Below are 15,411 nucleotides of genomic sequence, written 5' to 3' on the forward strand. Positions count from 1 at the left end.
CGAAGGATGATCAGCATCTCAATGTGCGTGACGGGAGTAACTGCTTAAATGGTGTGCTAGGCTGGCCTCCTCTCTCACAAAACACTGTTTTTACTACAAGAAGTGTTCTCTAAAAGGAACAAAGGGATCCTCTCAAAACTGACAGCAGCCAAGCATGGTGGCACATTCCTAAAATCCTAGCCACTCTGCAGGCTGACATAGAAGATCACAAATTGAAGGCCAATCAGATTAATTTAGCAAGACTGTCTCAAAAAAAAAAAAAAAAAAGTAGGAAAAAAAAAGACAAGAAAAAGAATTTGCTGCCAAAAATATGATCTGAACTTTTAAACACAAATTTGAATGTTTTAATATTTTCACATTTTTGTGTGTGTGTGCTAGGCAACAAACCCAAAGCCTTGCTCATGCTAAGCACATGTTGTACCACTAAGCTACATCTCCAGCCAAAAATCTAAATTTCACACATGTGGACAGCCATCATGAGCTTATAGTTTCCCAGTTCTTGGAGCATCTTCTGAGGAGAGTGGTGTTCAAATTCTATTATATAGTGAAATGTTCTGCCACTTAGAATGCAGTGAGCCAGTATTTTCTAACAGACTAATATATGATCTTTAAAAGTTTGCATGGGTAAAGTGCCATTCAAAATGCAAAGCAGATCATGGATTTTAACGTAACAGAGTAAGAAAAAAAAATTTTTTTGTCTTTTTTTTTTTTATCGGTACCGGGGATCGAACTCACGACTGCCTGCTTGCAAGGCAGGCGCTTATGCCGCTGAGCGAAATCCCCAGCCCCAGAGTAAGAAAAATTAAACATCAAAATGGCCTTAGAGTCTACATTGTGATTAACCTGTAAAAAGTTACCACTTGATAGTTTAGATATAGCATCAAGGAATATCCACAACTATCTAAAAAAATCAATTACTTCTTCCCTTTTCAAATACACATCTGTAGGAGGTAAGATTTTCTTCATTTATTTGAACTAAAATAACAGATCACAATAGACTGAGTGCAAAAGCAGGTAAAAGATTTTCAAAAGTATAAAACAAGGGTGATTTTCCTCATTATTATTATTATTATTATTATTATTATTTTGCTTTCAAAAACAATATTTTTCATCAAAAAAAAATACTTACATTAATGTGGTGGTTGTAAAACAGTTCACAAATTCCTCCTCTTTCAAGAAATGGAGCTTACTTCCCCTCCCCTTGAGTGTGACCTGGCCTGAGTGAATCATTTCTAAGGAGTTAGAATACAGTGGAAGGGGTGGTATATGATCCCCAAGGTCAAAGGGGTGTAGCGGCTTTCTCTGTCTCTTGGATCATTCCTTCTCAAAACAGCCACCTGCCATGTTGAGAGGATGCTCAAGCAGCCTAACAGAGCAGCTCACATGGCATGGAACTCAGGCCTTCTGCCAGGAGCCATGTGAGTGTACCCATTTGGAAAGGGATCTTCTACCCACCAAAGAAACCATGGGGTTAAAACCACTTGGAAAGATTCTGAACTTGAACCACCCAGCTAAGCTTCTCCTGGACTCCTCAGCCATGGAAATCTTGTGAAACTGTAACTATTTACTGTTTTACTTTTGAGTTCATCTGCTATGTAGCAATAATTAATAAATAATGAGTTTACTGTCCTGATTGAATAAATGAATAAATGTTTAATTAGTTTTAATTTATAATCCAATAAACACCAATAGAGCCCTGTTAAACAAAAACTCTTAGAGTTCTCAGAAAGTACAGAAGCTCTAAGAACAAGAGCAGGATTGGGATGCAGTTCAATGGTAGCACACTTGCCTGGCATGTAGAAAGTTCTGAGTTTGATTCCTAACACTGCAAAACACTGTCACGAGGGGACAGAAAACTTGAAAGCCAGCACCCCCTAAGCTCTTTGCAAATTGTCCCTGTGTTAAACTTTCCTCAAATCATCCCCTGTGAAACGCTGTTTGTTTCAATGATAAAAATAATATCACAATAGCTGTTGGTGTTCAATAACAGTGTGGGTAATTTTGTCTTCGTAATGTCACATATTCTACACTTTCAAATTTTTCTACAAGGAAATGTTATTTTTATATAAAAAGAGGAGTTTCCCTTTCCAAAAGTGAAAGTCAGAGCCATTTCCTTAGAGGATTCAGAGCCCAGGTGTCCACCATGGCCTTGGCGTGGGAGAGGTCCAAAGAGGCTGAATGGAGAGGCTCAACACCCCACAGCCAATGAAGCCAGAAGGGCTCCTTCATCTGCTTTACATACAGCTCTGGGTTTCTGCTTAATACTTCAATTAAAGAAAACTTTCCACTGCTTAAAAAAAAAGTTTGAAAACCTTTACCATGAGAATAACACAAGTTAAATTTAGAGTACAGAGAATCACTCATTCTTTTTAACATCAACAGAGTTTCCATACAGAAAACCATACACATTCTGAGAAAATACATCTAATAACATACATCAGTGGTTTCAAAAGAGGCTGGGTTACTGAGGCCCAAAAAAGATGTGAAGGCAGAGAGATAAAGGGCTTCTCCAGGGTCCCCAAAACCAAGGGCCTGAGGTCAGCAGTAACCCCTGGGTCCAAACAGCCAGAAAGATATACAGATCAGAACCACTGAGAAGTTCTCTTGTTTCCTAGAGAAAACCAGAGGCAGGAAGTGTCTGGACTGACTAGTAGTTAAAAGCTAGGGCTTCAGAAACTGCTTATGTGAGCTGGAGTCCTGATTCTGCCCCCTAATTCCTGCAAGACCTTGGCAGTGTCTCACCCTTTCTGAGCTTTCAACCCACCGTGTGTAAAAACAGGTCTGAGAACATGACACAGTTCAGCCAACTTAGAAAAGCATTCAATCTTTTCTTTAGAAGTCAAGCAGAAATGTACCATGTGACCCAGCAATTCTACTCTGGGGTGACCATCAAGGAGGGATGAGAATATCCACGCAAGGACCCGCACACGTCAGTTCTCAGCAGCACCATTCACCATAGCCAAGCATGGCAATGCGCACCCAAGGTGAACGGAGGGACCAAGTGTGGCACATCTACGCAGTAAAAAGAAACAAGCATTCATGTATGACAGCCTGGGAGAAGCCTTAAAATGTTACTCTAAAGCAAAGAAGCCAATCGCACAAGATCATGTGTCACTTGATCTGATGTAAATGAAACCGAGCAGAGACACACACAGAGTGGCAAAAACTAGATTAGTGATTGCCTGGGGCTGGGGCTGGGGCTTGGACCCTTGAATGATTGTACATTGGCAAGAAGTTTCTTCATATAAAAACACTGGAAAACTGGAGAAGGCACAGTTGTGTAAATTAGCTGAAAACCACCGGGTTGTACCCTTAAAATAGGCAAATGTTATGATATGTAAATTAAACCCCCGAGCTATTTTTTTAAAATGGAGTTTGACTTTTCTATGTAACCTCACAGGGTTGCTGTGAAGATTAACTGAGCTAACATATAGAAAGCAGTGCCTGGTACAGAGTCAGCACCTGATAAATAATCATGAAGATGACAATCAGAATACATAATAATAAGAGATTATGTAAATGTAGAATAATAGAGAATGTAGGCACAACAATTTATATAACTTGCCCAGTTTTTATCATACCATTTCATCATTTACCAACTCAACTCAACCCCTCCACAACTTTACAAGACAGCTATATTGCTCCTCATCTTTCTAGATAGGGAAATTGAGGCACCAAGGAGTTAAGTAACTTCTTTCCCTGCAAATGCACAACTAGGAAACAGTCGAGCTGGAATTTGAATCTGAGAGGACACACTGCAATCTGTGCTCCTGGGCCAACCTTGTCTCTCACTAAATACCAGTTATGGGTTTTCTGCTCTAACTAGTGACAAAATGGGAGCAGAAAAGGCTCAGAGGCTTCCCAGAGGTTACTCTGGACCCAAAGCTGAAAAATTAAAGGAGAAAGAGTGCTTCAGATAGAGGGAACCCCGCAAATGAGGGCATGCATGAGAGGATCCTGGAGGGGCCCAAGTTGGCTGACCTATAGGAAGATGACCAGGAGCAGTGGAGGCAGGTCTCAGGAAGGTCTGAGATCCATGACACTAGTCTAAGGGCAATGCAGGGCCCGAAAAGGAAATTCAGTGAGTTCCCCAATGCCGCCTCTCAGGGGAAAAAGTCACATTCCACTGGCAGGTGAGGAAGGTTGACTCAGAGGATGCTATGAGCTCAAGGGTGCGGAGGAGCTGCCCCCACACTCCCACCCCATTGTGATCTAACACCCCAGCAGCCTCCCAAACACCAGCTCCATCAGCCAGCAGAAGCTGTTCCCAGCCAGCGGGCTGTCATGCTGCCAGGAAGTGGAGCACAACCCAGCAAGATCAAGAGCTGACTGATGGCAGCCTCACCCACCATCCCCACAGCCAACCGTGGACCCCAGGGGCATTTTTCACCCCACCCTGCCACCAGCACACCACAGAGCACAGGGCTCTGGCCCTACCATTCTCACCTGACTGTTCCCAGGGCCAGTGCACATCCCATGGGGTCTGCATTTTTCTCACTGAAATGTAATACTCTTAATCCAGCTCTTCCATTTTCCTACTCTGTCCTAAACAACCATATGTGTATGTATACAAAACATTCACGATGTCAAAGCAGAAATTACCAGAAACATCTCCACAGCCATCAATAAGAAACTAAAGCAAATATTCTGGTGAAACCATACTACAGAGTACTACATAGTAGTGAAAATGAACAAGGCAAATCTATTGCACTGCACATAAAAATATTTCCAACATGCTAGAGATTTAGCTCAGTGGCGTAAGTGCTCACCTGGCAAGTGCAAGGTTGTGAGCTCGAGCCCTGGTACCAAAAAAAAAAAAAAGTTTCCAACACACACTTCAGAGAGAAAAGAAAAAAAAATTCAGAATAATATATCCAGAATTCCAAGATGTCATCACTTATGTAAAAGTTTGCAAGAAGAAAAGAGGAAAAAAAATTAGCTCTATATTTCTCCAAGTTCACAAATACATAGATAAATGAGCAAATGCCTGGAAGGAAACACATCACATATAACATGATTATAGGAGGAAGAAAGAAAGGAACTAAGACCCATTGCTTTGTACATATGTTGTTTGATGCATGTGTGAGAGGCTGTGCGTGTGTGTGTGTGTGTGTGTGTGTGTGTGTGTGTGTGTGTGTTTCTGGGGACCAAACCCAAGATCTTGCATCTGGGAGGCAAGTGTTTCTTCTAGTAAGCTGCACCTCTAGCCTTTTTCTGGTTTGAGACTGGGTCTTGCCAAGTTGCCCAGGCTATCCTGGAATTTGTAATCCTCCTGCCTTAACCTTTCAAGTAGCTGGGAGTATAGGCATGCCTGATTTTTAGAAGAAGATTATGTTTGTGTATATTTGAATTCACCAAAACATTATAGCCTGCAAAAAATGCAAAGAAAAAATGTGTTTAAATTACCACTGTACTGATACAGGGGTCTGGGTAACTTATTTTTGCTTTTAATCTTTTTGTTATCTTTCTGAGGCAAGGTCTCACTATGAAGTTCATGTTGACCTTAAATTCACTTTGTAGCCAAGGCTTGCCTGAGACTCACAGCAATACTTCTGCCTCAGCCTCCCAAGTTCTGGGATTACAGGCTGCTCCACCATGTCCAGCTTGGGTTACTTTTAAAGAACTGTCACATGCTGGATTTTTTCCAATACTGCCACACCGGCAAGCATTCAAGATGCCATTTTACACATCTGAGAAAGTGGACCAGAGAGGAGAAACAAACTGCTTGGGGTCACAGGTAAGAGTGACTGTGGGGTGGGACAACTGATCCTTGAACTTCAAGATCAGTGTTCTTTTTAATCAGCAGACATGACAGTCACTGAGGGGAGATGCCACACAGCCGGCTCACAGAGCCCCTGAGACACCCCTTGGAAGGGGAAGGGGGCTTCATCAGGTAAGAAGGGAGTAAACGATGAGTGGGGAGAGAAGAGCTGATGAGCCAATCTCTCCATCAAAAAATTAGACAACATGATGAGCCACCCACTGAGTGGGACGCGCTGCCATGTCATCCGTAGAGCACACGTGGGAAGGAGCCTCAAGGCCATGTCCCCGAGCCTGAGACTTCATGCCTCCTGGGGGCTGCTCACCCTGGCACTCAACTGAGCTGTTTGCAGCCAAGCGGTTCTAGGGATGCACCTCTGCTCGTGTTCTAGACTCCAGGTCCCCAGGATGAAAATGGAATTGTGTTTGTAGAGGTTGAGAGTCCCTTATCCAAAATGCTTGAGACTAGAAAAGCTTTATTTTTTGGATTCTGCTTAAGAGTTTGAAATATTTGCATATACTCAATGAGATATCTCAGAGATGGAACCCAAGGCTAAACGTGTAGTTGTCTTACACTTCACACCTTGTACACACAATCTGTAGGTCCCTATACAGTAGTTCCAGCACATCTGTATTTTGACTGCTATTCAATATGCACAGTCAGATGTGGAATTTTCTATCTGTGGTGACAGCTGGCTCTCTGGTTCCAGCGGTGGAATATTTCATATTTCAGAGTTCTGGGGTAAGAATGCTTGAGCTGTAAAACTCAACACCCTTCTGTGTTGTAAGTGCCACCACCCCTCAGTCCTTCCTCTGACTGTTTTACCACAGCCCCTGGAAGACAAGTAAGGGCTCAGGAAATGTGTGAGGTATCTCCAGGAACAGCCAGTCAGGCTTTGGCATCCAGGGAGTAAACAGAAGCTGCTAAGGGTATCAAAGGACATGTGCACAAAGCCCAGTTACAATGACATGTGTGACCACTCAGAACACAACCAGAGCAAGAGACCTGGGTCAGGTCATGGAACCACCATGCAATGTTAGGTAAACTAGCAAAGCCGTGGGGCAGTGACTAAAGCTTAGGTCCTGGGGTTTGTCATCCTGCCCTGCCACCTCGGCCAAAGTTCCAAACCATTCTGGGTCTCAGTTCCCCCATTTATAAAATGGGTGTTATCAGATGTGGCTCTTGAGTATGGTGATATCTGGATCATAGGACCCTAATAATAATATAAAACAATAAAATAAAAGGATAGAAATCCATACAGTCTCGAAGCAGATGATACGAATGCAAACATGTTTACATTTATTTACTCACTTATAGAGAGAAAATGTCCTAGTCAACTGAGTATGCATACTTGTCTATATTTCCAGGCTTTATTGACATCCTATGCTAATATAAACTAGATTGTACTATACTAAACTATACTATACCAATCTAATGAAATAAAAGTTACATACATCATACATAAAACTTTCATAACCACTTAGCATGAGGGGCTATGTCCAAGTGAACTTTACAAGTATTTTCTAATTTAATGTTCACAGCAGCCCTTACACCAGATTCTGTTAAGTTCATTTTACAGAGGTGAAAACCAAACACAAGGAGTGAAATGACTTGTCTACTGCCAGGTACTAGCCAGACCTAGGATGCCCAGCGTCAAGGTCTGTGTTCTTCACCACCTGCAACACAGTATGTGCTGCAGGGGAGACCAGTGAAACCAGAAGGGTATGCAGAGCTCCAGGCGAGCCCGGAGGAAGGGCTTAAGAAACGCAAGGTCCTAGGAACATCTAGCTCTTGGAGGGGAGAAATCAGTCCTCTTGTTCCTACTCCATCTAGAATAGCAACGCACAGGAAGTAGGTTGTCAGTAAATACTTGTGTGAAGGAAGGGAAATTATTATGGTACTCGTTAGCCAAAGGCTAGAATCCCTGTTTCTAACAACGAAAAAGTCTGAGAAACATTTTTGTGGGAAAATCCACTTGTGAAGCCCAAGACAGGCAATGCTGCCTTCCCTTGGGAGGCTGCACAGAGTCCCCGGCCCCGCCTCTGCCGCGGAGGCCCGGATTCCATACTCTGAAGAGGCCGGGTCACTTACCTTCCTCGGCATCGTTGCGCAGCGACGCCTCCAGCAGGGCCACGCTGGCCTCGAAGGACACCTTCTTGCGGCGGCCACCAGCGCTGCGCTTCCGCTCGTGCTTGCGCTTGCGGTGCTGCAGGTCCTGCTCATACTGCGCCCACTTCTTCAGCTGCTGGGCCCGGCGCTTCTGTGCGGCGCGCAGCCGCTCCAGCGTGGGCACCTTCTCCAGCAGCTGCAGCTCGGTCAGCAGGTCCACGTGGCTGGCCATGGCCACCGCGGGTCCCCAAGCCCTGGTGGGGCTAGCACGGTGCGCCCGGGGCCAGGGGCACGCGCGGGCACCCAAAGGGCTGGGGCCTCATGGTGGGGCCTGTGTCATAGGGAGAGAAACACAAAGTGACATGTTGGTTAGGCTCAAAAACACAGATCAGACGGTGTCACTTCACCACCCGCGTTCAAAAACCTTTCGAGAGTTTCTTTCCACTGCTTCTGGGACAGGAGCCTGCCAAGTATTGACAAGGTCTGGCTGTGGGGGCGAAGACGCAGGGGCGGCCATGTGGACATTTGGATTTAAACTAATTAAAATAAAATAACATGACTCCTTTTCTCAATCGCACGAACCACATTCTGAGTACACAACAGCCAGGTTTCCAGCGATTGCCATACTGGATACCTAGCAGGGACAGAAAACCTGTTACTCCAGGAAGCTCTGAGACAACCGTACTTATCTGCCTTTCCAGCCACAAGCACCTAACAGGAACCACGTCCTTCCAACTTACATCAGACTTTGAGGATTTAGGCATCAGAACTAGAGTACCACCTGGAGACTGACCACGATGGGGGTTGCAGAACCCTGAAAATCTGGGGACCATGCAAGCATCCAAATAGAAGCTGAGTCCTCAGAAATATGAATACCCAACACTTCTGCAAAAGCCTGTTTTGCTCTGCTCATTGTTGGATGCAGGTTAGTACAGAGACAGGAGAGACAGAATCAGAAAGAAACCAGAGGAAATAATATACTACTGCAAGGGTTCTCACAGCGTAAGCTGGGAACCCTATGGGGAATCCCTGAGACTCTTTCAATAAGTCCACAAGGTCAAAACCATTTGCATAGGTAGACTAAGTAAAATATTATTAAACTTTTCCATTCTCATTATCTCACAAGTGTTCAGTGGTTCCCAAAGCTACATGACATGTGACACCATGCAGATTAAGTGTAGATGTAAAGGAATTTGCAAAAATTAAAACAGTGACACTTTCCTCACTAATGTCTGCTGTTGTTTGGAAAGTTATTCTTTCCTGGTCACATACACCAGCTTTATTATTTTTAAAGGAATTAATGCTATTTTTAAAATATCTGAGTGTTCATTTACAATGTGATAAATATTGATGGATAAAAATTTATAAAAACTCTTTGGAATCCTCACTTTAAAAACATAAAGTAGACCCAATACCAAAAAGTTTAATAATTGCCAACTACTGCAATCTAGACAGGCTCAGCTGAACCTTCCCTCTTTGGTTATCCTTTAAAAGAGAAGGGGAAGAAAGAAAATACACCTCTTCTTCTCATGAGTCGCAAACAACATGAGGTCAGCAGAATTTCAGTCTTATGCCAATCGATTTTCATGCCAGCACAGGTGCAAAAGAAAGGGGTCTTAGGACAATCTACAGAACGTCTCCAAGCCTGTTTTCCCATCTGCAAAATGTACTGTTGTCTTCTAGAATTTACAAGGTCATCAAGGAATCAAATGAGCTGGTCAAAATTCTGCACACTTAATAGCAAAAAGAAAGAAGCTTGGAGGAGGAAGAGCAGGGAGAGAGAGCTGTAGGACTGGCAGGGCTGGCCAATACTTGTTGGGTAGCAGGGAAAGACAGGCACCGGAGAGGACATCTCTGCAGCTGCGGAAATGCCTGTTTTCTTAAAAGAGATCCAAATAACCCTGGGCTTCAGGAAGCCACTGTAATCTCCTTTTTCCTCTGTTGCCCCCGCCCTTCCTAAAAAGGAAGTGAGGGGGTTTTTTGTTTGTTTTGTTTTGTTTGAAGCAAGGCCTTGCTATGCAGTTCAGGCTGGCCTTGAGCTCATTTGTAGCCCAGGTTGGTCTCGAACTTGCAATTCCTGCCTCAGCCTCAGTGTGCTAGGATTACAAGTGTGCACCACCATGCCTGGCTCTGAAGCCAGGGTTTGGCTTCAGCTTGCATAGGCACACAAATCCCATACACATCCCGAACTCAGGATGAGTGAGAATGACCTTTGGGCCTCTCCCAGCCCTGATATAGAAAGGCAGACCCAACAAATGGGAGGGGGTTGGCTTGTTCTCATGGGGCAGAGGTCTCAGGGCTCTGAGCTTGTCTGACCTCAAACAGAATATGAGGCTCAACAGGAAACTAGCTGACTGCCTTTAGTCGCCTTTAGTTTGCCTTCATTTTGATTTTTTGTTTTGAATACCTTGCAGTCCTTTTCTAATTAAGAAAACTTTTTACTTTGAGATCATTGTAGATTCATACGCAATTGTAACAAATAACACAAAAAGATCCCAGTATATTTTGCCTAACTTGACCCAATGGTGACAACCTCAAATACTCCTGTGCAATACAACTGCCAGGAATCTGACCCTGATACAAGCCACTCGTTTCATTTTATTCACCTATCTTACTCAGATTTCCCCAGTGCCACAGGTAGTTTAGGAATGTGTGTTTCATCTCATGAAACTTTATCAATGTATCTGCCACCACAGTTTAGATACAAACACTCCCAACACCAAAGGGATCCAAGTCTTTTATAACGGTATCTATCTCCTTCCCCAAGCTCCCCTCCCAATGCACTCCTGCTCCTTCCCCAAGCAATTATTAATCACTAATGTGCGCTCCAATCAAAATTTTATCATTAAAAAAAAAAAAACCTGTATAAATAGAATCGGAGAGCAGGTAGCCCTTGGGGGTTGGCATTTTCCACTCAGCATCATTCCTGTGCGATTCCTCAAACTGTTACATGTATCAGTACTTCATTTCTTTTTTGTTGTAGAGTAGCACTCCACTTCATGGATGTACCCCTCTTAGTTTAACCATTCACACACTCATGACCATCCCGGTTGTAGCCAGTTGGGTTTTCGTGTGAATGTAAGCTTTCTTTCCTCTGAGTCAAATGCTCGAAAGTTCAACTGTTGGGTTATCTGGTAATTGCACATTTAGTTTTAAAGGAAACTGTCAAACTGTTCTCCAGCAGACTGGTTGTAGTCACTCTAGCAATGTATAAGTGGTCTAGTTTGCCCACCAGCATTTGGTATTGTCACTGCTTTGTATTTTAGCCATTTGGACAAATATTTTGGCTGGATTTTAGAAAGAGTTCAAAAGAGCTGAATTTGCAACCACACAGCATCATCATGATGGTCAGACCGTAGAGCTGGAAGCCCACACGCTTATTTTCCCCGGCCCCTTCACGTGAACCAGTGTTAATGAACACCTGCTTTGTGACCATCTCCAAACCAGCTCTGCCTTCTAAGAAGTCCCTGTCTGTCACCTATCTAGAAATTCATTTAATCCTCTCAACAACCTAACAAAGTAGGAACTATTGCTATTTTCCAGATTAAAAAAACTGAGGCCAGAGAGATTCAGTAATTTATTCAGCATGACACAGAAAGTAGAAGCATCAGTCTTCCTTCCTGGAATTATCAGGGAAGCTTCCCAGAGTAGGGAACAATGGATTTGAATCTCAAAGCACCCATAGGTATTTACTAGATGAGAGGAGCAGGGGAGCTAAGAGGGACTCTGGCAGTGTGGAAGAACATCAGAGGGGCTGACTGCAATGGAGGGAGTTCTGGAAACCAGCACTCCTTACACCTGGGAGAGGACAGGGTCACCCACACCAAAAAGATCAGGTGAATTTGGAAGCAGTGATGAGTACGGTTGGGGCCCAGACTTCACCAGAAAATCTCCTGTGATTTACCTCATGTTTATTGTTTTGTTTGGTTTCACTTCAGACCATGTTTTATAGCATCTTAATTCACTGCTAACATTTAAAGCTCAGAGATTTTGTATTCAACATTAGATTTTCTCAGAACAGTTCAATATCTAATCATGCTGGGCTCACATGGCAACCACCAGCAAGTGCAGAAAAGGGGCCCTTCAGATAAAGCACATGCCCTCTAATTTACCACAGTCCCCACTCTTCCACAGCACTCCCCGACCTGACCTCTTGGTAATACTTGATGGATCCTAAAGTCACTTGAATTTGTAAGCCTTGTCTTTAGACAGAGTAGCTCAGCAGTCTCCTAATATCCAGAACTCTACACAAGAAAAAGAAGACTGTCTGTGAATCTCCCCAATGCACATCTGACCGAGGTGCAGGGAAGCAGTTTTGACAACTGGCCTCCAGAGTCATCCAAGAAGCAATTCAACAAAGGTCCTGACGTCCAGTGGTTGTCTCAGGAAGTAGCGAATTCTCCATCACTCACTGAAGGGCAGTTTCCACTGATATCAGACTGCCTGAGCATTCTGTAAGATTTCTTTCAGCCCTAAGAGTCTATACAGTTTCTCATTTTTTTGTTCTCATTTCTGATCACCTACTTTACTAGGTAGGAAGTTCCCTAAAAACATCCTGAGAGTGGAGATAAGAAAAATCATACCAATCACCTACGCTGTTCAAGTGCTCTACCCTGCTCAAAGCCATTTCCGTATCATCATCTTGGCCAAGTAGTTCCCTAAGCATGGAAAGAGAACCAACACAAGGGATCTACCACAAGATGGACCTGCCCCGAGAACTCTGTATACTCTTTCCACTGCCTTTCTAATCATTCAGATTTTCTGAAGAGGAAAGTATCAACCTGGGACTAATAGGTCCTTAATGTTTTATAACCATGCCAATCTCCCTTGTAAACAAAGAGAAAGACAGCCTCGGGCTCCTAGCCTTGGGCCAGCAACAGAATCAGGGAGAAAATGGAATGAAGTGGTTTTGTTTTCAATGGGTTTGCTTTCACAGTCACTGTTTACTTCTAGTAACAGTATAAAATTTCCTTTTTAGATAAATCTAATTTAGCCTAAACCTAGCAAGTTAGTAGTAAAGAAAAGTAATGATGGCATTTACTGCTAGCAAAAAAAAAAAAAGAAGCGACTGACAGTTGGAAACCTGCCTCGAAGCTGATTCTCATGACAACAATCTTGGAAGAGAAGCAGAAGAAAAGCACTCACATAATTTTGTTTGCTTGTTGGTTTTTGTTTGTGGTGATGGGGGTTGAACCCAGGGTCTTGTGCTTGCTAGGCAAGCACTCCACCACCGAGCTACATCTCCACCCTAGAAGCTGCCACATGAACTCAGTCATCTGACAAATATTTACAATATTCACCAGGCATCTACTACATTCACAAACTTTGATAAGGACAAGGATACAACAGGGTACAAGGCAGACACAGGCCCTGTCTAGCCGATGGATGACAAAATGGGGGCGCAGGGGAGCATGTGACATGCTCCAAAGATACAGATGATGAGGAACAACTAAGTCTACAGACCTGACTCCCAGCACAGTGCTCCCTGCAAGGCTCCAGGCAGACAGAGGCACTCACCGAAGCACCTTCCTGGATCTGAGCAAAGGAATTCAGGGCAGTTGCTCAGCCCCCTGGAGAAAGGCGAGGACTGTGTCTCCCCAGGGACAGGAAAAGGGGCCAGAGCACATTTCTCTACCTTTGCTCTTCCTATCAGCCCCTCCCATCTCGCCCTTCTGGGTTCCCTGGAACTGAGGCTCCAGGACAGCTCCCTCTTGACTGCTGGTTTTCAGGTGACCTAGTTTCCCCCAATAGACCCACACACCTCCTCCTGCCCCCGTCTGAGAAAACCCTGCTCAGTCTAATTAAAGAATTGCCTGGTGCTGCTAAAAGCAACTGGGCGGTCCTGAGACAGAGCACTGGCCTTGGTGCCCAAGCAGTCCACAGAATCCATGGTTCCCATGGGCTGGGAATCAACCTCCTTGTGAGACCTGGGCATACCTGTCCACACCTCCAGAGAAAGCTTCAGATGGCAATGAGAATACAACCCAAACTACCAGCCCTGATAGAACAATGGTATTATCATCACTTAAGGGGGTTCCCCAAGGAAGGGCATACTGGGAGGAAAACCAGCAGCAGGAAGACATATTGGGTACAGCATGTAGTGGGACTATCCAAACGGGCCACCCAGCGGAGATTAGACAAGTAAGACCACAAGGCGATGGTGCTGCCGCCCTGCTGGTAAGATGGGTGTGGGAGCAAACTACAGAGCAAGGTTGGGTGGGGTCATCCAGGAAGCCTATGTGACATGAGAAACGAGAGGCCAGGGAAACAGGGTGGGGTGCTTAATTTTCCAACATCTGGGCAATGAGCCAAAATTCCTTGGTTGTGGCCAACAGGAACTTGGAGGCCAAGGCACTTGACCCTGGGAGAAGCAGGAGCACCCCACTGAGGTGCTCTGATTTCTTCCTCAGAGTCTCAATCCAGCCTTGTTGTCCAGTATTGTTGATTTCTGTTGCCTCAGTCTTGCTGCCCACAAAGGGAGAAACAATCAGTGTGTCTCGGGGAGCAGAAACTGAGCTTCAAAAAGCTGAGATGATGAGAAGGGCAAGCAAGCAACTGTCAGGGCTTGGCAGAACCAGGGGTGGACATGGTGTGCTACGGGAGCCTTGAGTGGCCAGGGCTTGTTAGCAATGCTCTGAGCCCAGCCATAGTGGTTTGGGGGTGGTATGGGTGGAGTGGGGCTAATCAGAAGGTCTCTTGTCACTCTGTGTGAACTGCAAGGGTGAAGCCCTGTTGCTGGTGGAAGTCAATCTGTGGATCAAGCCAATACCTTGGAACAACCAGGAGAGAACTATGGTCCTTTAACCAAGGAGCTTTGGAATGTCAGCTTTCTACACCAATAAATCCCCTTTATTACTTAAGTTAGTTGAATTGTACTTTTGTTACTTAGAATTCAAAGCCCCACAACAGATAGCAATGATGTGTTTAAGGATGTAGCAGCAACAGGAGCTTGAGAGGAACTGTAGCCTACAGAAAGATGAGACGCTACTCATGTTGCTGGGACATAGTACTGGCCGCATCCACTTCCCCCATACAATGGTTGTTTCCGACCCATAGGGTTGGCTCTGAGAAAAGGTGGGAAGGTCAAAGTTACGATCACATAGTAGTCCTGCTCAAGGGGATGAGAGAAGAGGGCCCAGGCCCCAGGGCTCTTTAATTCCAGGGGAACAGCTGATTGACAAATCTTTGGATTCAAGCCTACTGCTTTGAGAAAAACAACATGAGGGAAGGTGAATGCAAATTGAAGAGACTTTAAAACATGAGTCAGAAAGCATTTCAAAGTTCACACCATCAGAAGAAAATGTTAAGATTTTCGCCCCCCCCCCTCCTGGTTTTCAGCTATTCTTCGCTATACAATCTTGGCAGCTGGCTGGAGGGAGGCCCTGAGTACTTTTCTCCTCGTGTATCCTGTACCATTGAGCACAAGGGAGAAAGGAAAACAAAACAAACAGCCCTGGCTCTCCTCCTCCTCAGATCTCACTTGAGACCTACTTTTTCTCCTCAAGGATGCACACCCCCACCCTCCCACAAGACACATCTTT

At 44.5% G+C, this 15,411-nt stretch overlaps 1 protein-coding gene across 3 annotated transcripts in view; it reads right to left on the reverse strand.

Moving 5' to 3' along the window:
* The window catches only part of Ppp1r16b (protein phosphatase 1 regulatory subunit 16B), a 92,764-nt gene that overhangs the window by 58,280 nt on the left and 19,073 nt on the right, over positions 1 to 15,411 (reverse strand). For all 3 annotated transcript variants that reach the window (XM_003467654.5, XM_063248354.1, XM_005002770.4), the window contains exon 2: positions 7,853 to 8,201. In XM_003467654.5, coding sequence (XP_003467702.1) covers positions 7,853 to 8,102 — 250 coding nt within the window. In that variant the 5' untranslated portion in view covers positions 8,103 to 8,201. The remainder of the gene's footprint in view (positions 1 to 7,852; positions 8,202 to 15,411) is intronic.

The sequence above is a fragment of the Cavia porcellus genome, unplaced genomic scaffold, assembly GCF_034190915.1.
Source record: "Cavia porcellus strain 051 isolate PalLab524CR breed Dunkin Hartley unplaced genomic scaffold, mCavPor4.1 scaffold_5, whole genome shotgun sequence".
Lineage (NCBI taxonomy): Eukaryota > Metazoa > Chordata > Mammalia > Rodentia > Caviidae > Cavia > Cavia porcellus.